Source organism: Maniola hyperantus, chromosome 8, assembly GCF_902806685.2.
Source record: "Maniola hyperantus chromosome 8, iAphHyp1.2, whole genome shotgun sequence".
Taxonomy (NCBI): domain Eukaryota; kingdom Metazoa; phylum Arthropoda; class Insecta; order Lepidoptera; family Nymphalidae; genus Maniola; species Maniola hyperantus.
The window spans coordinates 9142268-9169538 of NC_048543.1; the positions used below are offsets into that span (position 1 = coordinate 9142268).

The 27271-nt window shown below is 37.7% G+C and overlaps 2 protein-coding genes across 3 annotated transcripts in view; one reads left to right on the top strand and one right to left on the bottom strand.

Moving 5' to 3' along the window:
- The first annotated feature begins 1056 nt into the window (after window positions 1–1056).
- Window positions 1057–2586, top strand: LOC138402688 (uncharacterized). Its single transcript, XM_069500349.1, has 2 exons — window positions 1057–1086; window positions 2215–2586. The coding sequence occupies exons 1-2, from the start codon at window positions 1057–1059 to the stop codon at window positions 2584–2586; spliced, it is 402 nt and encodes a 133-aa protein (XP_069356450.1).
- Window positions 2587–10736: 8150 nt separating this feature from the next.
- The window catches only part of dpp (decapentaplegic morphogen), a 29671-nt gene continuing 13136 nt past the window's right edge, over window positions 10737–27271 (bottom strand). Inside the window, exons 1-2 of one of the 2 annotated variants that reach the window (XM_034971287.2) lie at window positions 19636–19894; window positions 10737–12023 (exon numbers count right to left, since the gene is read on the bottom strand). In XM_034971287.2, the coding sequence (XP_034827178.1) occupies window positions 10897–12006 (1110 nt within the window). In that variant the 5' untranslated portion in view covers window positions 12007–12023; window positions 19636–19894 and the 3' untranslated portion in view covers window positions 10737–10896. Of the gene's footprint in view, window positions 12024–19635; window positions 19895–27271 lie in introns of those variants that run through there. The other variant, XM_034971285.2, reaches the window with a different exon arrangement.

The following is a 27271-nucleotide window of genomic DNA, read 5'->3' on the forward strand; positions in this document are numbered from 1 at the left end:
CTAAGTGTTATTTAGACACCACAGAATCCATACTTCCATACTAATATAATGCGAAAGTGTGCCTGTCTGTCTGCCTGCTAGCTTTTCACGGGCCAACAGTTTAACCGGTTCTGGTAAAATTTGATACAAAGTTAGCTTAAATCGTTTAACCAATTCTGATGAAATTTGGTACAGAGTTAGCTTACATTCTGGGGAAGGACATAGGCTACTTTTTATCCCGGAAAATCAAAGAGTTCCACTGGGATTTTTAAAAACCTAAATCCACGCGGACGAAGTCGCAATGCTAGTTCTAAATAAGTCAATAGAAATAGTTTCTACTGCCCCAACTATCAGCAGTCTAACGCTGAATCATACCCACCGAGCTCATTTGAAAATCAAAGAGTTCCCTCGGGTTTTCGAAAACCAAAATCCACGCAGATGAAGTCGCAGACATCATCTAGTAGTAGATTTTATAAAATCGTTACAATACCTACCTCTGAAATAAATTTTTCCATCGATTCTTGATATGTATATATTTCAGCAAATCTGTCAAGCACTTCCCGAAAAGCTTTTCATTTTAATAAAAAAAAGCTTTATTAGTTGATATAAGTTAGAACCCATAAAAATAGGGGAAACCCGGGCAAGACGCACAATATGTAAAGGAAAAGTGTGCAAAAAACTACAACTTGACCTGAGAATCAAACTCTTTGTAGGTACGTAAGTATAATTTGTTGAAAGTTGCTATTTATAAAACAATTTCTATAATAGGTTTTAATGAGTTTAAAAAACGTATCTAGTTAGTATCCTTTATACACTGACCCTGAGGGATCGGGCAATAGAGTAGGTAGGTATCGCAAAAGCAGCTGCCTAGACACCTAAATAAGAATTGAAGTCTCTATGTGCTAAACTTTTGCTTCGATTACACTGAAAACCTAAGGTTAAACCTCGTCCAAGCACCTTTAACTAAGCACCTCAATGCAGGTGCAATTATATGTACCTACCTACTTACTAGGAGTTCGACAGACAAAATATAATTGTTTAAAAGAAAACTTCCGGCGTTCTACTACAGTTATTGAAATGCGCTCTACAGATGAAAAACAAGTGCATGTAAGTATGGGGCATGGGTATTAACAACCTTGAATTGACTACGAAAAATATTTAATTGAGAATCACGACTGATAAATACGTACAATTGGTTTACTTAGTTCAAATAACTGAGCATTTAAAAACAATACTTACCTGTATTTTTTATTTCTGTCCATAATAAAATATGAGAAACTATTGTGTTTATCTTTCTATCTGCTAGATTTTCATGGCCCATCTGTCTTACCAATTTTGATATGCAAATATGCAACATAGTCAGCTTACATCCCGGGAAGGGACATAGACGCTAGGCAGTAGGTACATAAGAATTCAATGAACAGACTTACCTCTTTATTCCAGAAAATATAAGAATTCCCAAAAACCTATATCCACACGGAGAAGTCGCGAGCATCATCTAGTAGATAGGTACTTAATAAAAAGAGAAACAACTGACTGACTGACATATCAAAATATTATATTATGCTTAAATCGTGGGTTGTAAAAACTAGTTTTGCAAGAGAGTAGGTGGGCAGGGTAGGTCGGTACTCTTAACGTAAACCACACTAAGGGACTTTCAAAAATTCCACCAAAGCGAAGCCAGGGAGATTCAGCTAGTTTTGTTTAAAAGTAATAAAATAATGCAAGGAAAAACCAGTTTAATATGTGCATACTTGGAATATTTTGAGAAGAGGCCTGGGTTCGATGGCCGCGGGCCGCCTCGCGCTACATATAATATGCGAGTGACACCTAATTATGCATTACATACGTTTACTTACTAACCAATCAGTATCACCATCAGATATCGACACTTTTTCTCAGAGATTATAATAGACTTCATCAAATCAACACCTTTCACTTACATATTATTATCATATCAACGCATTTATACATTATTTTAGTCGCGTTCTTCTTGAAGTCTCGTTTATAAATAAATAAATAAATATCTTTATTTTGTCAGACAACAAATACCCACAAAATTAGTAACTATAGGTACTTATAATAACATAATATGTGTTAGTTAAGAACTTATTCTATGTTAGTTACTAACTGATCGAATCCAGTGTGCTTTGATAGTGTTGTTTAGGTTAGGTTAGGTTAGGTTAGGTTAGATAGATATGAGGGCACGGAGTACTTACCTTCCATCTTGTGCAGGTTCTTTCGGGGCACGGCTGCTTCGGAAGGTACCTGTGCAAGATCGCAGGTAGAGAGCCTACTGAGGAGTGCCATGAGTGTGGCAGCGCCGTAGACACGGCGCAACACACTCTGGCAGAGTGCCCAGCATGGGCTGAGTCGCGAGAGACGCTCGTGGCGGCAGTGGGGCAAGACCTCTCCCTGCCGGCCGTGGTCAAAGCCATGGCGGGCAGCGATGGGTCTTGGAAAGCGGTAGAGTCCTTTTGCGAGGAGATAATGTCGCAAAAGGAGTCGGCGGAGCGCATGAGAGAAGATGATTTCGACTCTCATGCCATCCGTCGTAGGAGGGTCGGGCGTAGGCGAGCCGCCCACGACCGCCGCCTACCCCCTTGAGAAGGACTCTCGGGCAATGGACGCGGGGAGTCTATCGTCCGGAAAGAAACCAGTCCTCGAGTCGGGAGGCGCACCTTCGTGTTCCTGGTGCGCCTCAGACGGTGTGTAGGGATTTTATTGGTCCCCTGAGGTGGGTCCTTAGCAGGCGCCGCTGGCTGGGTTGCGTGAACGTGTTTGGCCCCGTAGCCCAGCCACCAGGCGATGCGTGGAACATCGTGGGGTTTTAGTCGGTAAGAGTCCGACATAACCTCCGTACCTCCCCGGGTGCGGTGGCATCCATGAGGATTTCCCCACGAAAAAAAAAAAAAAAAAAAAAAAAAAAAGGTTAGATAGATATCTAAATATAATATAAAAGCGAAATACCACTCCACTCACTGACTGACTGACTGACAAATCACGAAATCTCAGGAACTATAAAGCCTATAAACTTGAAATTTGGAAGTTGGTGTCAGCTAAGAAGCGGTTTTGAAAAATTCCCCGCTAAGGGTGTGAAAGGGGGGGGTCGAAGGTTGTATGATAGTCCTATGTTTTTGAAGTTAGAGACATGAAAATCGACATTTAGGTTATTAGATTTAATAATAAAAATCTGTATGAGTCAATTTGGAAAATTCCCCCTTAAAGGTGGTAAAATAGGGGGGATTTTTTTATAGAAAGGGTTCCGTACCTCAAAAGGAAAAACGGAACCCTCATAGGATCACTTTGTTGTCTGTCTGTCTGTCTGTCTGTCAAGAAACCTACGGGGTACTTCCCGTTGACCTAGAATCATGAAATTTGGTAGGTAGGTGGGTCTTATAGCTGGCTTTAGGGGAAAAATCTGAAAACCGTGAATTTAGGGTTAGATCACACAAAAAAAAATGTGGTCATGAACTAATAATTAGTATTTTCAATATTTGAAGTAAGATAACTATATCAAATGGGGTTTACCTGTGCATTCTAAAACAGATTTTTATTTATTTTCATGCATCATAGTTTTGAATTATCGTGCAAAATGTCAAAAAATACGACTGTAGTACGGAACCCTCAGTGTGCGAGCCTGACTCGCACTTGGCCGGTTTTTTTTACTTGAAATTTGAAACTTAGGTTCTTTCTAGGGGGAAGGTATCAGATAAGAAAGGATCTAACCAAATTCCCCTCTAAGGGGGTGAAAGGGGGGTCGAAGGTTGTATGAAATTGAAAGTCCTATGTTTTTGAAGTTAGAGATATGAAAATTGGCATTTAGGTATTCTGGGTTCCGTGCCTTAAGGTGAGATTAAGTGAGTAGGTTATGTACCTAAGCGAGGCCTTTTGCAGTGGGAAAATTTCAGCTCTCATGAGAAACCAAAAATTTTACGCAGACGAAGTCGCGGGCAACTGCTAGTAAGTAATAAAAATAAAATTCGATAATTATTTAACCGAAAAGAATGATATATTTTTCTTAATAAACATAAATAAAATTGATAATGCCATAGGTTGTGCCGAAGTCCAAATAGAAATCGTAAATTAATACCTACCTCTCTTAAATAAATTATAGCATATTTTTGGTCTTATTATGTCTTTTTGTTTTAATTTGTGCAACATTGTTGTGACAATTTATTTATCATACTCGTATATGTGGAGCAGTATGTGGTAGGTATGCCGAGCTCCGAAAGCTTGTGCTCGAGCTTACCTACTCCAATTCATTCGTAGCTTTTTGTCTCAGGGAATGCGAGTCGTCAGACTTTAGTCTGATCCGTAAGTCCAACAGTGCGGGGGGCCCGTGTCTTGCCCTTTCTTTTTATACCCGTGCAAGAATGCAAAACAATTATAATTCCCTCGGGTATAAGTCGGCGCGGTCCTCGGGATCGACTCCATAATCACAGACGATTTTCATTCTCCTGCTATCTTATTCGTGTTGCGGTTTTGAAAAATATAGGCTTAATTGGATTAGACTGGGTTACTATAGTGAGCTGTCAACAAAACCTTTGCTTAGTCCACATAAAACGCCAATTGAAAACAGAGTGGTCGCAGAGGAAGAAGGACGCAGACGGTCAAGTTCTCAGAGGCACCGACTCTGGCCAATCCATTTAGGTTAATTACGTCGAGATGGGGATAAATCGGCGTCCAGCCGTCCACCGTCGAGTTACGAGCGAGCCGACTATAAAATAAATTATACCCACTTCGTTTGCCTCCACTCAGTTTTTTGTTGGCGGCCACGGTAGAAAAAAACAAAAGTAATACTTCGAGAGGACGAAATATACGAGGCAAAGACAAAGCTTAAATTTATCTACTGATAATATAGACGTAGGGCGGCGGGCGCGGCAGACGCGGAGTTGCCGGGTGGCCGGCCAAATTATACAGGCGGGCATTCCGGCGTCCGAGCAAAAACATGATATATCGCCGTCTTGTGACGAAATATTTGAAATTTGGAGACCTGCCACACTCTAAATGGAATTCACTATAAAATATTATCTCAACATTCTTTGTCAACGACTTTATAAGAGTTTGTGTGAAATTTTTACCTAGCAAGTAGCTAGGCAATCAGTTGTCGGCCAGTTTATGTCTGTTTGTTTTTTCTCCAATTTAATCTGCAATAATTATCTAGTAATATAATTACTACACAGAACAATATTATAAAGAAGTACCAACCTCATGTACCTCAGAAATGATTGTCACAAGATGACTTACCTACCCACCTATGAGAAGGCACTACTGAAAATACCATTGATGTTGGAATCCCTAGTATTTATTATTCTAGGGAAAATACGGATGAAATCAGTAGCAACATGAGCAATCGCATTATTTTATTCGGGGCGGGCATTGAAGTAGATGTCAAAGGGGGTGGGCGGTTGTTGTGAACCTATGTTCCTATTGAAATTCAGTAATAAAAAATGCGATGCATTCGGATTGTGTGGCGCAGGTGACTCGTTGTCAATATGATACAATCACAGAATAAAATTAAAATCCAAATTGTACGAAAGTCAAACTTTAGGTAAAATATGTACGTCATATGCAGGTCATAGACGATCGTTATTTTATAAAAGCTGAAAGTGTATCTGCGTATTATCCCCAATACAAGGAGGAACGATCAGTGACTATGAAATTTGGATCATGGTGGCTTTGGGAGAAACAGGAATATAATAAAAGTGTAAAAATCTTACACCAAAGTATGAAGTCTAATTGTAATATATTTTCTTCGGAATAGTATTAGAACTCACGTCATGCAATGCCAGACACTTAAGTATCGTGGAAACCCCCTGCCAGACAACTTTGACTTTAACAATTTATTAAACTACAAGGCTGTCTAGCAGGGGGTTGCCACAGTGCACGACACTAAGTGTTTGGCAATGCATGATGTGATTTCTAATACTATTCCGAATAAAATATGTAAAAATTAGACTTTATACTTTGACGTAAGATTTTTTACACCTTTATTACCTGTTATGTCCCAAAGCCACCATGATTCAATCTTCAAAGTCGCTTATCGTTCCTCCCTATGTTTGGGACAATACGCAGAGAAACTTTCAACTTTTATAAAATAACGAAGGTCTGGCACGCGCTGGTTAATTTAGTAAACGTCCAATAACGTTAAGGATTCTATTTTCTTTAAATTTATACCTAGCTTCATTAGTAAAAATATCAGGGTCTTAAAATTAATATTTATAAATCGGTAGCACCAAGTTTTCCTGAAGGTTAATGAAGTTGGTTATTTTGACTACAATTTTGAGAGGTCAAAGCTACCTCTGTCTAACAAAAGAAACATTCATTATTTTGTATACTTAGGTACCAAAGTAGTATGCGACGGATGTTATGTCTAGTAGGTACCTATGTATTCGTTTTTTTTTGCTAATGTTTTGAATATTTACTATAGAATTATTGATATCATATTTTTGTATTGATGTAGAAAACCTTCAAAGAACTGAAAGTATTATTAGAAGATTCTGGTTTATATCCATTCTTGTTGATAAAGCAGGTACTTAACTGCTATTTAGTATATAATTGTTTTTTTAATGAAAATATTACAATGAAACTTTAAGCTAGCCTTATCTTATTACTATTCAAATTATGCCCCGTGTGGAATGGTGCCAAGAAACCTGGTTGCATTTCCGCGCTGGATAGCCAGGCTGATCCATTGCGCAAAACATAAACCAGTGCTTCTGTCACCAGATGAGGCTATTAATCGCGGTGAAATGTCTCGTATTTTTTTGCACTAAGACTCCATGGCCCCAGGGGCTCTACGGCAAACGGAACAAAAATGTAACTCTCGAGAGAGGCATACTTGCGCCGCTTGCCATTGCGATCAGCCATTTCAGCTGCGGCTCCCGCTATTGATGCTGTCTCCCTGATATGACACGGGATTGTTTATTGTCCACATAAAATAATTATTTATAAGTGAAAATCTAATACATACATAAATATTATATAAATAACTAGCAGATGCCCGCGACTTCGTCCTCGTACTGGTTTCTCATGAGACTACTCACTCAGTCTCACCTTAAGACACGGAACCCAGAATACCTAAATGCCAATTTTCATATCTCTAACTTCAAAAACAGGATTTTCATATAACTCTTCCACCCTCATTTTACTCCCTTGGGGGAATTTAGTTAGGTCCTTTCTTATCTGATACCTACCCCCTAGAAATAGCCTACATTAACAACTAATAACAATTGTTAAAACTTTTCTATAAAAACATTGCCCCCCTATTTTACCTCCCAGGGGGGATTTTCCCAAATTTAATTATACAGATTTTTATTATTTAAAGCTAATAACCTAAATGTCGATTTTCACGTCTCTAACTCCAAAAATATAGGACTTTCATACAACCTTCGACCCCCCCTTTCGCACCCTTAGGGGAGGAATTTTTCAAAACCGTTTCTTAGCTGACCCCTACGTATTAGTAAGAACCTACCTTCCAAATTTCAAGTTTGTAGGCTTTATAGTTTCTGAGATTTCGTGATTAGTCAGTCAGTCAGTCAGTCAGTGAGTGAGTGAGTGGTATTTCTCTTTTTAACCGACTTCAAAAAAAGGAGGAGGTTATCAATTGGACTGTATGTTTTTTTTTGTATGTTTGTTACGCGATTACTCCGTCAATTATGAACCGATTTTGATGATTCTTTTTTTGTTTTATAGGACATACTTCCGAGGTGGTCCCATTTTAATTTGGTAAAGATCTGATGAATATCTTCGGAGATGGAGAACGGAACTCCTCAATTAATAAGAGTAAATTGCTCGCGATCAGTTTAATAGCTTTGTAAACAGTAGGTTTTTAACCAGGCATAGCATATTTTAACCGACTAGAAAAAAGGAGGAGTTTCTCAATTCGAATGTATGTCTTTTTGTATGTTTGTTACGCGATTTCTTCGCCAAATATGAACCGACTTATAATGATTCTTTGAAACAGTAGGTTTTTAACCAGGCATATCATATTTTAGTACGATGGGGGCCACTAAAAATTGTGAACAAAATTTTTTCAAAAAATAAATAAAAACCGACTTCAATAACCACCAACACTAAAAAGTAAAAAATAATTTAATTTATTACCCAATATATTATGTATTATACAAGAGTTATTGTAGTTCTATAGTAATATTTTTTGGAGTCGGTGCCAATGTGAAGTCGCAAAACACTATGAAGAGTAGATAGACGGTTCGTGCGGCTAATTGGCACCGGCTCCAAAACATATTACTATAGAACTACAATAACTCTTGTATAATACATAATATATTGGGTAATAAATTAAATTATTTTTTACTTTTTAGTGTTGGTGGTTTTATATATTTAGATTAATTTGTGTTCGCTCGGTCGTTAGGTACCTATGGGTTCTTGCATCGTCCATTCATCATCATCATCATGGTCAACCCATCACCGGCTCACTACAGAGCGCGGGTCTCCTCTCAGAGTGAGAAGGGTTTTTGGTCATAGTCTACCACGCTGGCCATGAGCGGATTGGTAGACTTCACACACCTTTGAGAACATTATGGAGAACTCTCATCGCATGCAACTGCATCGTCCATTCGATTGTGTTAAAATTTTGTACCGTTCTTGATGGCACTTGCGTGAAGGTTTTTGACATAGTACCTACCAACAACGTAGGTTGGGCCTAAGTAATAAAATTAAAAAAAAACGGCCAAGTACGAGTTAGACTCAACGCATCGAGGGTTTCATACTACAGTCGTATTTTTTCGACAATTTGCACGATCCTAAATCAAAACTATTTATGCTTTAAAAAAATCAGGTAAAGCGCTTTCATATGATACCCCACTTGGTATATTTATCTTACTTTGAAAGTTGAAAATACTACTTAATTACTTGTTCATGAACACATTTTAATTTCTTTTTTGTAATGTTACCACAAACTCACGGTTTTCAAATTTTTCGCCTTACGTGTGCTACAAGCCCTACCTACCTGCCGAATTTTATGAATTTTTGTCAACGGGAAGTAGGTACCTACCCTATTTGAGTTTCTTGACAGACACGACAGACAAACAACGAAGTGATCCTATAAGGATTCCTTATTTCGTTTTGAGGTACGGAACTGTAAAATGTTTCAAGTGAGACTAAAAATAATAATTTTTAATTGATTTATATTAATGTCATCACCAGTCAGGATCTTCTGATTATTTTCTCATCATATTTTTCTAATAATCTTCTTTTTCATACGTACAAAAAAAAAATTACAAAAAAAATAAAAACCGACTTCGTTACACAAACACTAAAAATTGAAAAATAATTTAATTTATTACCGAATATATTATGTATACAAGAGTTAATATAGTTCCATAATAATACTTTTTGGTGCCGGTGCCAATTAGCTTTAGCTGCGCGAATCGTCTAGACTTCATATTTTTATGGGACTCCACCATGGCACCTCATTGGCACCGACCCCAAAAAATATTATTATGGAACTATATTAACTCTTGTATACATAATATATTCGGTAATAAATTAAATTATTTTTCAATTTTTAGTGTTTGTGTAACGAAGTCGGTTTTTATTTTTTTTGTAATTTTTTTTTATTTCACAATTTTTAGTGGCCCCATGGAATTATGCTATGACTGGTTAAAAATCTACTGTTTACTAAGCTATTTCACTGATCGCGAGCAATTTACTCTAATCCGTTGAGGAGTTCCAGTATCTATCTTCGAAGATGTTCATCAGATCTTCACCAAATTGAAATGGGACCAACTTTGAAGTATACCCTTTCAAACTCCTCCTCCTTTTTTTGAAGTCGGTTAAAAATAATGCCGTGACTGACTGACTGACAAAAAACGCATAGCCTAAACAGGTGGAACTAAATGGAACTTCCATATAAATTACAGATTCTAACGGTCGCTGTCGACTGAGTTGCCGGGCAACTAGTCGACCGTGCGTAATAGGTCTAAGAAAAATCGAGAAATGTTGTATAGAAGCAGGCGTTACTTAGCGGGAGTCCATGATATGCAATGAACCAAAAGCTTAATTTGATTTAATCCGCTGAAATAGGTCGAATCCCGCGTGTGGTGCTGCGTGTTGGTGGTGCGTATTGCTTGCCTGGTGGCTGCTTCTTCCTGCATGTTTAGCTTGTTTAGCTGCATGTTTGGGAGGGGGGGCGGTGCATTTCGCATGCTGCATGTTGCACCATACAGATTCGACTGGTTTCAGCGGATTATAGCTAATTAAGCTTTTGGTCCATTGTTTCGAGAAATTCCATCCTCCAATTCTCGAAATTCAGAATTCGAGAAATTCCATTACCTTTGAAGATCAAACCACGCGGACGATAAGTGGCGGAAATTAGCTAGTTCGATGAATAACTTTACTGGAGTTTAACGAACAAAGTATTATAATTACTAATCGTTCCAAATGTGAAAACAATCGCCATATACTTACCTGTATCTACTAAGTATGAGGCGATTATTGGATAGAAGCGTTACTTTGCTGCAAATGCTACATGGTGTACCATACAGATTTATAATAATGTTTTGGCGAAATTGTAAAGATCCCTAGTTTTACTATGGAATCCTAAAAATGTAGATACTATTATGGGTTCTATAATAGTATCTACATTTTTATCTATATATAAATACTATTATGGATACTATTATCTCATTATTTACTAATACTATATCTTAGATATAGGATCTTTACAAATTCTCCTCAAAGAAAAAGTTGAACCGCTGAATTATGAAGATAGTAAAATAAATAATAATCCATAATTAAAATTTAAATCTTTTATTACATCATAATCTTCTCAATAAAATAATAATTACACAAGTGTATATACAAATATATTATGTACAATTGTCGAGGCCTCTACTATATGTACACTGGGTCCACGATATATCACTAGGTCCGTGCGAGCTGATCGCGCCTTCGTCATCGGCAGCCACAACCTACTACCATCATGTCCTGATAATTTTTAAGCACCACGTTGTTCATTTCATCCATATATAACATAGATATAGATGAGAGTTGGGTCGGTACACAGCACGCTTTGGGCACCGTCGCGGGATTCACTGAGTTGACGAGAGTCTGTACGATCGCATGGTTCGTGCCGTTCAAGTGGTCCGGCAGCGGAAACGGGCAGTCGCCCTGGCAGTAGTACGCGTCGTAGCCGTGAGGGGCCACGATCCAGTCGCTCCAGCCCACGTCGGCGAAGTCGACGAACAGAGGACGGCGCTGGCAGATCTCGCGCGCCTCCTTGCGCCGGTGATGTGCACGGTGGCCTCTGCGCTGCGCGGCGCGCTTGCTGCGCGTCAGCCGCGGCTCGCCGGCCTCCCGCGCGACTCGCGCGCGCTCGTCCTCGGTGTACAGCATGAGCAGCGGCTGAACTGTTCGCCACTCCTCTTCCACGTCCGTTGCGCGTCTCCGGACACGCACGTGCGGAAACTTAGCGTCTTTACTCGCGGCACCTTCTTCTAAAACTCGCACTAAAAGTCCATGATTATGTTTCGGCTCCTCGAGCCACCGTCGCGCCGCTCCCAGAGCATCCGCGTTGACTATACCCTCCTCGGGTCGGAGCGGGACAGAATCTAGGAGCCTCAAGATAGGCTCGGTGTGGCCCCGTCGGCCGGGTCTGACGACGTCGTACAGCAACAGCCGCTGGCTGCCCGTCGTTCCGACGTCTCTCTGGAAGGAGAGATCCGCTCCCCGCGCGACTTCGTCCGAGGGCACGCCGCTTATGTTGAAGAACAGGCGGAAGCGGTGCTCGGCGGGGAAGCGGTCGTCGAGGTCGCTGGGCGTGTGGTAAAAGGCGCGCGCCGTGTTGGCGGCGGCGGCGGGCAACGAGGAGCGCCCATCGTACAGCAGGCGCATGGCGCGCGGCACAGGCGGCGGCGGGCGGCGGCGCGGCGGCGGCCGGCGCGGCAGGCCCAGCAGCGCCAGCAGCTGCTTTTCGGCGGCGGCGCGCGTCGCCTCGTCCAGCTCCGCGGCCGCGCACAGTGCCACCAACGCGCACACCACCGCGCACGCGCACGCCCCACGCATAGTTCTCCTCGACCCACCTGTGAACAACGAAAAATCCTAAATTATTATCCAGTCATTAAAAAAATTTGGTACACTACTCTTTAGTTGCAAGTCAGTTATATTTCCAGAAGCTACAAATCATTCGTTTTACCAGTTATTTAACAAAGGTCAACATTGTACATAACCGGTAGTCGGTTTATCTCACTTCTCACTATTTCTAATAAATGCAACGTCACATTGTAATGTCCGTACTCCGACTACCAATGCAAGTGCATGCTAAATAAACATGCTAAATCACCATAACGGGTGTTTACATCTATTTATGAATTAAGTTATTGTAGGTAAACGTTATTGGTTTTTATTTAATTTAAAATATCTCTATTATGAGTCTTATTACCTACCCATAAACAATGAATAGGAATTATTTAATTAATGTACCTATATGAACTAGCGGCGGACTGAGCCGTGGATTTAAGTAGGTACATACCAGAGAAGTCCATGATGAAAGATACAATTTTATATTCATAAGTATTTATTTCAGCAATATTTTTTTGCAGATTTCTATTGATATAATTTTAAAGAACAGAAAATCAGTAGGTCGATTTCGTAAAACCTGCATCAATCGTTATCACAATCTCAATTGTTGTGATTGGCTGAATTTGTGCGATTCTTGTTGCAACAATGCATTGTTTATCTAGTAGTGACAAGCAATAGTAAGCGAGCGTCAACCAATCAGAGGAAGGAATATATTTGAAAAATAAGCGCGAAGGGAGCTAGTGTGGATTTTTTTCTAAAACAGAAACGAATCTAATGGTATTCATAACTGTTTCACTTAGGTGTTCATTTACTGTGGGGGGCCTCCAACTCACAACTTGCTCTCATTTACTGAACATATTATTATTTATTATCTGAGATTTCACTAAAGGAGTTTTCTAAGTTTGCTGGCCGCCCCCTCTGGCGGGCATCCTTAGTACTTCACTATTATATTTTATTACTAGATGATGTCCACGACTTCGTCCACGTGGATTTAGGTTTTTAAAAATCCCGTGGGGACTCTTTGATTTGATTTTCCGGGATAAAAAGTAGCCTATGTCACTCTCCAGGCCTTTATCAATACGCATGCAAAAAATCAGGTCAATCCGTTGCACCGTTTCGACGTGATTGAAGGACAAACCAACAAACAAACACACTTTCGCATTTATAATAAGGGTACTTGATAGAGTATTATTAACATCAGTTACCGTTAGTACAAGTATTCTAACCACATACTAGCGGAATTGATGAAAAGTTAGTAGGTATAAACAATTGCAGCGGCGCGGGCGGCGGCAACAAATAAAAATAAATCAATGACAATGAGACGCGTTACATCATTCATTAGTATTTTTTCCTTGGAATCACAACAACTGGAGCTGACCATATAAGGCAATTTAACGACACTATGACATAAGAATTCCTTATAGGATCAAAGGAACTGTCGTACCTAGTAACATGATTCAAAGATGCCCAATATGATAAACTTGAACTTTGATAGATAAATTGAGACGGTTAAGTCAAAAGGGAAGCTGTGATAGCCTAGTGGTTAGGACGTCCGCCTCCTAATCGGTGGTCGGGGGTTCGATCGCGCGCACCCACCACCCCCACCATCACTTGCTTTAACGTGAAGGAGAACATCGTGATTGAAACCTGCATGCGAGAGTTCTCCATAATGTTCTCAAAAGTGTGAGAAATCTACCAATCCGCACTTGGCCAGCGTGGTGGACTATGGCCTAAACCTTCCCTATGAGAGGAGACCCATGCTCTAGAGCTGGCCGGCGATGGATTGAATGATGAAGTAGAGCTTACACCGAACAGATCGCCTCTCTGGCTATACATGCCTATACGAATGCTTTGTTCCTCTACTCTGATCAGAGGTAAAGTTTGTAAGTTTGGATTTAGGAGGTAACCTCTGGAACTAAAGATCCGACTGTGAAAATTCTTTCATTGATAGATACATGATACCTAATATTTTACATTACGTTAAAATGATATAGTAGGTCAGTAGCACCGAGTCACAGCCTTGAAATATAACCGAGCAGTGTCAGTAGCTAGCTTAAAAGTCCGGCAACACCAATACAACAAAATATTGAAGTCTGACGTGCTTTAGATATTACAATAATATTGATTATAGCTACAACTATTCATAGAGGTCATATCTTGAGCACATGTATAAATAAAAAATAGCTCATAGTGACCTCCCGTGGTGTTGTGCAAACTATAAAGAGGCCTCTGTATTACTAAGTAAGCCCCATAAATCATACCAAGTTCATATAATTTGTAAGGGATACTTTGCAGTTCTGAATGATACCACAATATCATACTTCTTTCAAAGTTCAAAATGCACCCAGGTATCATTCACCATACAATATGATACATTCTACAAAAGCAGGGTAAAATTTTGTCGGTTATGTTCTTTCTTTCATGCAATCTAGTCTTTTTAAGCGAGTAAATAGACAAAAAGCAATCTTACAGCCGAATCCTGAACGTACATGAAAACTAAACAGCCTTTTAAACGCAAAGTGATTAGCTGTATGAAAAAAATGATTTATAAAATAGGTACCTAATAAAGAGAACATAAAGAAGGTAAGTAGGTATTGTCTGTTTTCAGCCGTTATTTCTACTTTTAAACGACTTCCAAAAAGGAGGTGGTTCGCAATTCAGCCCGGTTTTTTTTAAATGTAGATAGGTACACCGATTTTTTCAAGGTTTGCGGATCGATTTGCAATTTTTTTAATCAACAGAGGAAGTTTCCAAGGTGGTCTCATAAAAAATTCTGGATCGAACTCCTTAATCCTGATGCTGCAGGATTACTGTTCTGATTATTGTTCATAGTGAATTAATGTTATAGGTACCAAGCAATGACTACATGCCTGGACTCCAAGTCCCAACTCCTCAACCTTGATGATGTAGGGTACAGCACTCTCAAACTATAGTGATTCAGGAACTGCGGATGATGAATTATTATTTTAGGTACAAATCATAGACTACATCATTGAACCTCGAATCCCAACTCCTCAATCCTGATGCTGCAAGGTGCTGAAATCCTAAACCATGTGGATTTGGAAAGTTTAGCTGGTGAGTTGATATTTTAGGCACCAAGCAATGACTACTTCCACTAAAAAGCTTAAAATAAAAAAATAAAAAATTTACTTTGCAGTGGTTTTGTAAGTCTGTTTTTTAATTATATTTTTTCCGTTTTTAACCGACTTCAAAAAAAGGAGGAGGTTCTCAATTCGTCGGAATCTTTTTTTTTTTTTTTTTATGTATGTTCCCCGATTACTCGAAAACGCCAGGACCGATTTTGAAAATTCTTTTTTTGTTTGAAAGGGTATACTTCAAAGTTGGTCCCATTTCAATTTGGTGAATATCTGATGAACATCTTCGAAGATAGATACTGGAACTCCTCAACGGATAAGAGTAAATTGCTCGCGATCAGTGTAATAGCTTAGTAAACAGTAGATTTTTAACCAGTCATAGCATAATTCCATGGGGCCACTAAAAATTGTGAAATAAAATTTTTTTACAAAAAAAATAAAAACCGACTTCGTTACACAAACACTAAAAATTGTAAAATAATTTAATTTATTACCGAATATATTATGTATACAAGAGTTAATATAGTTCCATAATAATATTTTTGGGGTCGGTGCCAATGAGGTGCCATTGTGGAGTCCCATAAAAATATGAAGTCTAGACGATTCGCGCAGCTAAAGCTAATTGGCGCCGGCGCCAAAAAATATTATTATGGAACTATATTAACTCTTGTATACATAATATATTCGGTAATAAATTAAATTATTTTACAATTTTTAGTGTTTGTGTAACGAAGTCGGTTTTTATTTTTAAAACTGTAGAAACTACTTACTGTACGAATGTGAATAGTGATGGTGTGCGTGTATTTGTTTGCATCTCCGTAACTTCGTAATAACCTAATTGATACAAATGTCGTCTTGTTAGGTACATACCTACATGATCTTGTAAACATCTTAGGTATATACGTACTCGGTCAATTAATTATATCAGTATATATATAAAACAACTATAGTATTTACCTACTTATTCACATGTTGACATACAAATTTTTAAGCCCGTGTAACTTTGAACTAATTTTTAAGGTAATAGGTACAATCTATAAAATCATGTGTTCATTTGTAGAGCGTGTCTGCAATTGATTGAGTTTGATTGGTTAATCCAGAGATTCCCAATTTTATTTGGCCATGGAACCCTGAATACTTGTACTGAATTGATCATACTTTTTTTGGCGGAACCCTAGCTGGCTATTTTGATAATGATAAATATTTATTATTATAAGTATTGCAAAACTTATAATAAACTTATAATTACCTCCGTGGCGCAGTGCGTGCACTGTTGTATTAAAAGTTGGAGGTCTCGGTACGATTTCCGGCTCGAGTCTGGTCTGGTGCAAGGCTTCGGCCGTGGCTAGTTACCACTCTACCGGTAAAGACGTAACGCCAAGCGATTGAGCGTTCCCGATAAGATGCCGTGTAGAAACCGATTAGGAGTATACCTACCGGGTATAGCTTCCATCCTAGACTGCCGTGTAGGCGTGACGGTGCGGCGCGGTTATGAGTCTTTTTCACAAACGTTTTATTTAGGTAACTCTCAGACAGACCGTGGAACCCCTGTGACCCTTCCACGGAACCCCTGGGTTCCGCGGACCACCAATTGGGAATCGCTGGGTTAATCTTTAGGTAGGTACTCTATACTAATAAAAAAGTGTCTGTCTGTAATTTCGAAATAACTACCTCATATTAAGCTCATATGGTTACCTATTTGAAATGTACCATAACCGAATCAAACGTTTTTAAATGTTTTGTCTGTCTGTCTGTTAGAACGGGCTAATCTTCAGAACTGGCTGAACCTATTTCGACGGGACTTTCACAGACGAGTAGAGGATTAACCAAGGAGTAACAGAGGCTACTTTTTAACCGACTTTTTAAAAAGGCAGTGCTACATAGACTTACTACAATTAACGCTTCAATCTGAAATGAGAAGGTAGGTATAGGCAGGTAGGTACTTTTTATGTTTTCCATTTTTCCAAAAGTTTAAGTTGAGGCGCTCTGGTGTGACTCTGTATGACTGTATACCTATTACCTACCTATTACTTAATAATATAATATAGGTATCATTATGTACTATACAAAATAATGGCAATAAAATATTACACATCAGTATTGAACATAACCTTTTATACCGACTACCTACGTCTTCACGCCTTTTAATAATAATAATTATTTGTTTATTTACTAACAACCGCGAAGCTTGTTATACCTAAGTGTTTATTTACCTAATTTGCAAACTCAATAATCGATTTAACTCAATAAAATGTAACTTTTTTCATTCTAATCTGAATTCCAACACTTATCAAGATTGTTTATTTTTCTTTTCTTTAAAAATAAAGATATTCATTTAAATCATACTTATTTGGTTAAGCAGTTATAGATTAATCATAGATGGTTACATGATTATCAGATATTTAATTTACAAAATATTAACTTGACGTTTAAACGTTTATGACTTACTAGCTTATGCCCGCAATTTCGTCCGCTTGGACTCACACAAATTTCGAATCCCTATTTTACACCCTTAGGGGTTGAATTTTAAAAAATCCTTTCTTAGCGGATGTCTACGTCACAATAGCTATCTGCATGCCAAATTTCAGCCCGATCCGTCCAGTATATTTGAGCTGTGCGTTGATAGATCGCAGTCAGTCTGGTGAAAAGTAAAGGTGACTACCTTTTCGTTTTAATATATATTTAGATGAGGAGTTTATGTGTAGTACTTTTTTTTTTTAATTCATTATAGGCAAACGCTTGACCACAGTCACACCTGATGGAAAGTGATGATGCGGACTAAGATGGGACGCTCCAAACAAACGTAGCTTGACTCTCATTTTACTATTGACCAATCTGGCAAAATACAGACACACTGATATTCATTTGTAGAACATGTCTACGAAATTTTATTGAGTTTCGTTAATATTCAAACGAGAACCACATTACGTTTGTATGTAGAGCGCTGAGGAGCGGGCTTGAGAAACTTCTCTTAAAAGGATCTCAAAGGATGTTTGTATTTCCATTTCACACGTCATCAGGTACTAACTGGGAGAGCGGTTAGTGTAAGAAATCTGAAACCTGAGCTCTAGATGATTTTCCCGTAACAATCCTGCCAAAATCTGTCGAGCATATTTTATACTGAAAAGGAGTTTTAAGTATACCTACTAAGTTAGTTGCCCTACAATCTAACTGACTACAAATAAAATATCAACATGAAAAACTAGGTAGGTACCTACCTTTCTAGTAGGAATATTTGCAAAATATAAATAGGTATCTATTTCATTTGTGTTTTTGTACGTACTACGTAGGTTTTCTTATATTCTTTATATAAAAATTATTGCAAAAACACAATTCTTTGAATCCATACTTATATTACTTTAATTGCAAAAGTATGTCTGTCTATCTGGTACCTTCTCATTGGCACATCAGTTTAGTCGATTTTGAAGAATTTTGGTACAGAGATGGTTACATCCCGGAGACAGGCTATTTTTCATCCCCCCGAGAAATCAAAGAGTTCCCTTGGGATTTTTAAAAACCTAAATCCACGCAGACGAAGTCGTGGGCATAATCTAGTATTACATAATTATTTTAACTTTACATTTGGTAGATAAGAAGGTAGGTAGCTACTTTTTACTTTATAACGATTTCTTCGTTTTAGCACTTGTTAAGTATGCATACCTAATATTATGATAATAATAATCAGAAATCAAATAGTACATAAGATGTGCTATTTGTATTAATTTAGCCATTTATATTCATATTAATGGCACTAAGAAAATGCTTATCATATTGTAGATACCTATGTACCTATATATTACTATTATATATATCTATTATATAGAAAATATAAAATATTTAAAACCATTTTAGTCAACAGGCTCATTTATTATTTTACGTACCTACTTATATAATTTTATGATAATAAAATGTTAAGATTTTTTATAACAAAAAAAATATATTTTAGAAAGTAAGAATAGATTATAATAATGTTATTTACTTAATATAAAATGATAAATTAAACATGTAAGTAAATAATATAGTTAAGGAAAGGGAAACAACAAGGCTCTATTATTCAAATAAATTCACGACCAAAGGCACTTTCCAAAACTTGTAAGTAAAAGACATCAACGAGATACGTATTCGTGAAGCTACGGTGAAAATATTCACTTTGATTTGTTGGCGCTTGTATCTAAGTCATTATTTTCTCTACATTAGCGTTATTTAAAATGATAATAACAATTATTACTGAAGACATATATTACAAATAAATAAATAGGCATTAGAAATCAGTTTCATCATGATTTCACTGTTCCAATCATTTGGTAAGTACCTACCAACTTATGAGTAGGTATGGATATTGGAAACTTAATTTTTTTGATGTTTACGATATCATTGATTAGATAGCATCGAATACGTATGTTGTTTTTATAGTGTTTTGATCGCTGTAGCACGGTCGACCGGATCATGGCGTACGTATTTCGAAAATAATGCGGTCAAACCAGCCGCAGGCGCACGACCGCTCGGCTCTCTCACTCACCCGAAATTTTAACGCATCCAATGACGATGGTTACACAAAATCCGCAATCCGTGGTCTCTGGCGAGAGAAGCGCGCAGTCAGCGCTTCGGGAACAAATGGAAGCGCACTCGTTCACGTTCGAATCGTTGGCACATAACAACAGAGCGGACCGGTAACATAACTGGCGCGTGTTTTCGCGCGGGAGCGGTTGCGCGCGCGTGGTTGGGCGACGGACGGTGCGGCGCTCGCTCGCATCACGTGCTCACGACGTCGCGGTCGCGGCTAGAATGAGAGTCCGAACTCGGAGCACCCGGCCGCGCCGCTCCAGACGCGGCGGCGTCGCGCGTCGCGGGCCGAGCCGGCTCCGGCCCCGCCCCGCGCCACCCACTACCACACCACAGCGCACCATCGCTGCCTACCCTTCAACCTGTGCCAGTGTGCCAGCACCCAACACTCGTCCAGATCCCAGGCTCCACATCTCCCGGATAGCTACGCTACGTCGTTGCTACGAAATTTCCCTTTTTCACCCGCTACGAAGTGGTCGAACTTTTTTGTTGTTTGCTGCTTTACGAGTTCCATTACAAAAATGAAACCTTGAGACCAGCTGCATATTTGTATATAATTTATAAAAAGCTTATCTCCAAGTAACAATTTTATGGATGTCCATTACGAATAATAATGTACATTTCCCGCAAACCTAAGGAGCTTTTCGCAAAACGACTTTTTTCATTCAAATATAAAATACCAGATTGATCAAAACTGCGTTATTTAGTGTTTTCTAAATTACGCCACCCACATAGTAAAAATTCTCTCTTCTCAAAAAGTCTCTTCTGTACAGGGACAATACTTTATAATCATTTACCCAAAGATATTATACTTAAACACAATTGAAGTTACTTCTAGAACATTTAAAGCAAAATTATTGAAATTCTTAATGGAAAAAAATTATTAGGTACTCTGTTAACGATTATATACCTAACAGAAAAGATATAAGACATGACTCGGACAAAATAATATTTAAGGTATCTGCAAATAATATTTTGATGTGCATGCATTTTTAATGTAGTTTAAATTAATGTATCATTGCATGCCGCAAGGTAGAATTTGGATGTACACTAATAATACCTTTAAGATCTGTATACTAACCCAAATTCGCAATAAAGAGAATTGAATTAGAATTGAATTGAATTAGAATTAAGGAGGTAATTATATTTATATAACTAGCTGACGCCCGCGAGTTCATTTGCGTGGTTTTCAAAAAAATCCAAGTGTAAACTCCTTGATTTTCCGGGATAAGAAGCTGTCCATCTTAGTTGCAAACATTAAGATCGATTTATCGGTAGAGCCGTGAAAACTGAAAAGGTATCTGAGTAGGTACACATTCACAATTTCACATTTTTAGTTTAATTTAAGTGCTATTTTAATTTTATCCATCAATTACTTAGTCATCTATCAGTTAGATTGTTTATTCAGATTGAAAGAAGTAGGTAAACTAAAGAATAGATAAGTGGTTATTATAAAATTAAGTCATTCTGATCTCTAATCTTTGAGTTCAAAGTAACGTGATGATAGATTATCACTTATCCGTGGGATTTTTTAATAAATTGAATTTAAATAAGAAAGGTATACCTACTGGATATCAAGTAAATCTGTAAAATTGATTATTTTTTACAATATCTAATATAGGTATATTTTCTAAACCTGTCACTAAAGTCACGTTTACCTATCTATTAATTAATAAATGATTTCTATTTTCTACTTTGGTTTCTTATAAAAATGTGGTGCAATTGTAAAAATCTAATTAAAAATTAAGAAGGTGTTTATTTAGTTAAAAAAAACAACAGTGATTAATTTTTAAACTCCCTTAATTTAAACTAACTCGACCGACTCCATGAATCTATATTTTTCAGAACACAAAAAGTTATTAATTTTCTTAAAGCTCTTAATTTTAAAATTATAATTTTACATTTAAAAAACTCTTCTTACCTAAATAATAAAAATGCTATTAAAATAACTTATATGATGTTGCAAAAATTCAAAACACAGTAACTTTGAAATAGTTAATCAAGAGTCAAGACACTTAACAAAATATAATCGCTTTTAAAGATTTACACAATAATAAAGGCACGTCTCAGAAGTCAGAATCACTGAGCATTTTAAAGTAAATCGACGTAATTATAAGCAGGCTAGACTCCGCGGCCCCGAGTCATCTCCCAGAGTGGGGGAAGGGTGATACTGCTAAGATTTAAGAATACCGCCCCCACGTTATGGATCATGGTACAGATAAACAGTTACATAACTCACCCCCAGTGACGAGATGACTCAAACAATCGTCTTTTCTCCTTTACATCTACCTGCCCATGCCCCATAGGCAAAGAGTAGGTAGGTATGTAGGTAGGTATATCGATACCTCAGATCGTAAGATGCAAGATTCAAGGTTCTTTATTTGCAGAAACATTTTTAACAATGAGATGTTATTATAACATATTGTCCAGTAGAAAGGTTACACCTTACATAATCAGACATGCAAAATTAGTACTAAAACAATTTGATATTTAGTTAATCTATTCTTCAAAATTCAAAATTTCATCTATATTGTGTAGAGTAGTCCATTGCCCTACTGTAGGGCGATTGTCCAATCAGAGGTGATTGCGATCGTGACATTGTAGCTGTCAATCTCCCGCAATCGCGCAGCAGGTAAACAGTTTGAAAATCAGTGAGTTTGAGGTAAGTATTATCATGATTGTTTTATTTCAATAAATGATGCCCGCGACTTTCGTCCGCGTGAAATTAGGTGTGCGAAAATCCCGTGGGAACTTTTTAATTTTTCGGAACCAAAAATAGCCTTTCTAGTTCCTTTCCCGAGATTACATCTATCTCTTTACCAAGTTATGCCCACAACTTTATCCATATGGATTTTGGATTTTAAAAATCCCATTATAATTCTTTGATTTTCCGGGACCAAAAGTAGCCTAATGCCTAGATAGGTAGGTATGTCCCTGGAATGCAAGGTAGGTAGGTATAATATCGTGTACCAAATTCCTGCAATGTCGGCTAAACGGACGAGCTGTGAAAAGCTAAAAGACAGACAGACACATTTTCGCACTTATAGTATTAGTATGGATATGGATTACTAATAGGTATGGATGTGGATTACAACTTTCACTAGAATAAAAAACTTTTAGTTAGTTTTAAACTATATCTAAAGAAAACTTCTGAATGACTAATCAATATCTGTGTAATAAGTACAATAAACAGTCAGTTCCACCAATTTTAGTGCAAAATCTAAGTAGTAGGTAAGTAGGTTCACTGCTTACTTTAGTAAGTAGTGTACTTAGGTTCAAAACTACAGTTTAGATTTATTACATACTAGCTGCCACGGCGAACTTCGTACCACACGAGTAGATATCTGTGCTTCGTACCGCCTAATAGTCGATTCTTTTTCAGGAATTTTTCTCCGAAGCTTTTCTCTCCATAAGAACCATCCCCGGACTTCAAGAAATATTATGAAAAAAGAATAAGCGCAATCGGTTCAGCTGTTCTCGAGATTTGCGATCAGCAACACATTCAGCAATTCACTTTTATATATAGAGAAGAATAGAGATATGGCTGGTTTATACAAAGTGTAAATTATCGTCGTATTTACTGTTTATTTCCCAAACTATTAGTCACAGACTCCAGTCTACCGTCGTTGATAAGGGAACACAAAAGTTAAGTTTATCGCAAAAATTACAAAGTGTTTCCGTTTAATTTAAGTAATACTTTTGTTGTGAACTTTTTCACGTTTTGTAGATAGGCGATGTACCTACGTAAATTTTTTTTTTAATTTGCTGTGTGCCAGGTGTTAAGTTCATTTAATAGTCTATGTAACTCTGTAAGTGATAAAGGATATGGTCATTGGTCACTCCCCAATACATTGTTAGCCCCAGAAAAAAAGTGTACACTTTTACTTCTGGGTTAGTTGACCCTAGATAGTGGGGTTATTGCGTATTAAGTACACTAACATCTCACTAAAAATACCTACCTAAAAGGTTGTGTTAGTAAAAAATATTCTGCTACAGGCAATTTAATTTAACGAACACAAATCATTATATACTTATGTCTTTCAAAATACTATTTGTAAAGTAATTTTGAAATAAGATTTATATAGTTTGGTTTCTTGGTATTTAAACTTGAAACGACTCTGGGAAAATTTCAGGCCATCTCCTTATGCGATTATTGCAGCAGCGGGTATCCATAGTCCCCACTAGGTGGACAGACCACATGAAATTAGTCGCAGGGGGCGGCTGGATTTACGCTGCGCAAGACCGTGACGTGTGGAAGTCTCTACAAGAGACCTATGTCCAACAGTGGACGTCTATCGGTGGGCGATGATGATCAAATAACTAATAGGTATAACTAGAGGCTGATGGAAATTGCGTCGCATTCGTATCTGAGAAGGTGTATTGCTTGGACGGGTACGATCAAAGATCTGTAGCAGGCAAAGTTTTGTATGAACTAATTTTGGTGCTTGACCGTTTCCCGTCCGGGAACAAAAGTTCTTCATCCGGGGAACGTCCCAGCCTACTTATCATGCACATGTTGGGTACGATCAGAAAATATCTTGTACTTAATGGGGTGAAAATCAAAATAATTCTAGTTAGAAAAATGTAAATTTATAAGATAAAGTACAAAACAGTACAACTCAGAGTATAAAAGTAAATATTGCTAGAAAAATGGTTACGTACGATGAATGTTTCTTTTAACAATGATATGAAGCTTCGTTCAGGTGGCGAGAGACTTTATTTTGATTATATCAACGCACGTGCTATGAACAGATGACTAAGAAAAAATATACCTAAGTACCTACTTAGATTCAGTTTTTCATTGAACGAATTATTCTCAAGAATAAAATATGTTCCGCTTTTTTACCGCGTCTTATCGTTGAGTAACATCTTGAATGGATGATTTAGATGACACTATTTCAATTCAATTTTATCATTCACTAGCTGATGCCCGCGACTTCGTCCGCATGGAATTAGGTTTTTAAAAATCCCGTGGGATCTGTTTGATTTTCCGGGGTAAAAAGTAGCCTATGTCACTCTCCAGGTCTTTATCTATACCCATGCAAAAATCACGTCAATCCGTTGCACCGTTGCGACGTGATTGAAGGACAAACCAACAAACACTTTCGCATTCTGAGGTACTGATAAGTACAAAAAAACAATAGTACCTACGAAGGCGTTGAAAATCCAAACTTGTTAACGTAAAATGGTATTCCTACAACTTGTTTCATCTGAGAGGTCAGATACGCAATCGCTCTCAGTAAAAATTGATAATTAAAGTAATTAATCTCTCATCTACGAACTGGAACCTTAATATAAGTAAAACATTAATATAGGAAATCATAGTATACTTAGTTCAATATAGTTTTCCTGTATTATAGTGAAATAACTTCGTAGTAGTGTAATTTTTATAATACCTACCTACCTACTAGGTACTTATTCGAAAATTAGATAAATGCGGATTGCAGGCGAATTTCATGAAAAATAGTAGGTACTTAAATTATTTTTCATAGAATTCATCGCTACAAGACGAATTTTCAACAAGCTTTATGCTTATCCCCTTATTTTGCTCCTTTTGGAATGGATTTGTATGATGGATGGAGCACATTCTAAAAAGGAAATAAGACTTTCGTAGTAGAGTCTACGTTTATAAATAGACAACAATAATAGAACAATAATTTAGGTATGAAATCAACTCTCTGTCTGTCCATCTGTGACATTTTATTCAAAAACTATAGCACTGAAAAATCAATAATTGTAGAGCACGTGGTACGAAACTATATAGGTAATCAAAATCAATGCCACTATCAAAGGTCAATTTACTCATGACTCATGTAAAGATGTATATCTACTTACCTAATATTTGTTTTATGTAGGCCATATTATGGCACTTATAGCTTTTTGAAGCGTAGATCTTTTTGACCTCATTCCACCCTCTTTTTTCTACAACCGCACCGCGCGCCACCGTAAGGAATTTCACCCTCACCATCTGGGTGTCTAGTGCACTTCGACCGTCCGCTGCGCCAGATCCTTCTTTCCACGCACGTGCAAACTGTGGAAGCAACTCCCATCGGCGGTGTTCCCTCTAGATTATAACATGGGGTTATTCAAGGGGCGGACCAACAAATTCCTAAAAGGCCGGCAACACATCGGCGGCTCCTCTGGTGCTGCAAATGTTCATGGGCGGCGGTAATCACTTAACATCAGGTGACCCGCCTGCTCGTTTGCTCGCTATATCTATTAAAAAAAAAAAACAACTTATAACTCAAGACTACTACGATACGATACTATCTATATAATCGACCAAGAGGGTTACTAGTACCGAACGAACTTTAACGAAAAGGCTGTGCTAGTACCCACGACAGTCCCTACTCTTACGTTTGTATACCCAAACATAATTCACCTTAATGATGGAGCCAGTAAAAAATGGAGATCTGTCTGTGTTTCGTTCACTACCTGCTTTATTAATAAATATATATTCTAAGTATTATTATTTATTTCAAGGCGAAACTACTCAGTTAACAATCGATCGGCGCAAGGTTCTTATATACAGGATATGTTTCGGAGAGTGTGCTCAGGAACTAAACGATGCATGTCTTAGTATCTCCTTCAATTTTACACTATCAAACCTAGGCTTAATACTAATAGGTTTGAATGTTTAGCTGATATTCTGATAAGCTTTATATATAAAAGGAAAAGCTGACTGACTGACTGACTATCAATGCAGTTTGTACAGCTCCAACTACTGATGGACGGATCAGCCTGTTTGACATGTAAGTAGATAGCTATTATGACGTAGACGTCCGCTAAGAAAGGATTTTTGGAAATTCAACCCCTAAGGAGGTAAAATAGGGGTTTCAATGTAGTCCACGCGGACGAAGTCGCGAGCATAAGGTAGTATCTCATAATATTTACCAGTTCTCCTCATTATGTCATTAGCATCTCAACAAGACCTAGCAGCCTTATTAAATCAAGTGGCTTTGAATTGCTTGTTAGAATTATAATGTAGTATTGATAGTGCCTTTTCTCTAAAGTAGTCTAAAAGGCCTTTTTAGACGACTTTAGAGATATAAAAGAATTGACATTATTTAGCTTTTAAACTATCGTCAATGATATCCATCTCTACCTACATAGTATAAAATAAAGTCGCTTCCCGCGTCTTTATGTTTGTATGTATGTATGAACGCGTAGATCTTTTAAACTACGCAACGGATTTTAATGCGGTTTTCACCAATAGATAGAGTGATTCAAGAGAAAGGTTTATAGGTAAGTATAGTTTTAATTCTCAAAAAATTAGAGATCCCTAAGGAAATTGAAATAATGTGAATTAGGTCGGAAAAAATCCTCTCATTTGAGAGTTTCCGAGGCGTGCGCTGCCTAAATGGTCAAAGTCACATGAAAACAATGTTTGGTGAAATTGTTTCTCTTAAAAAGTTCTACAAGAAAATCCGCAATAGCATACATGTATCTTTTAAGGTTGGCTCACAATACTCGATTTTATGATTTTCAAATAGGATCTGAAACAAAGCCTTACTTTCAAGGGTGTTTTTACTGACATACTATTAATTCTTATCAAAATAAAATAGTTGAACATCTGTAATATTTAATTTAGA

Coding starts and splice junctions, on each gene's coding strand:
- LOC138402688 (XM_069500349.1), top strand. CDS start 1,057: ATGCGCTCTACAGATGAAAAACAAGTGCAT. Junction 1,087..2,214: donor CAGATGAAAAACAAGTGCAT/GTAAGTATGGGG, acceptor CATCTTGTGCAG/GTTCTTTCGGGGCACGGCTG.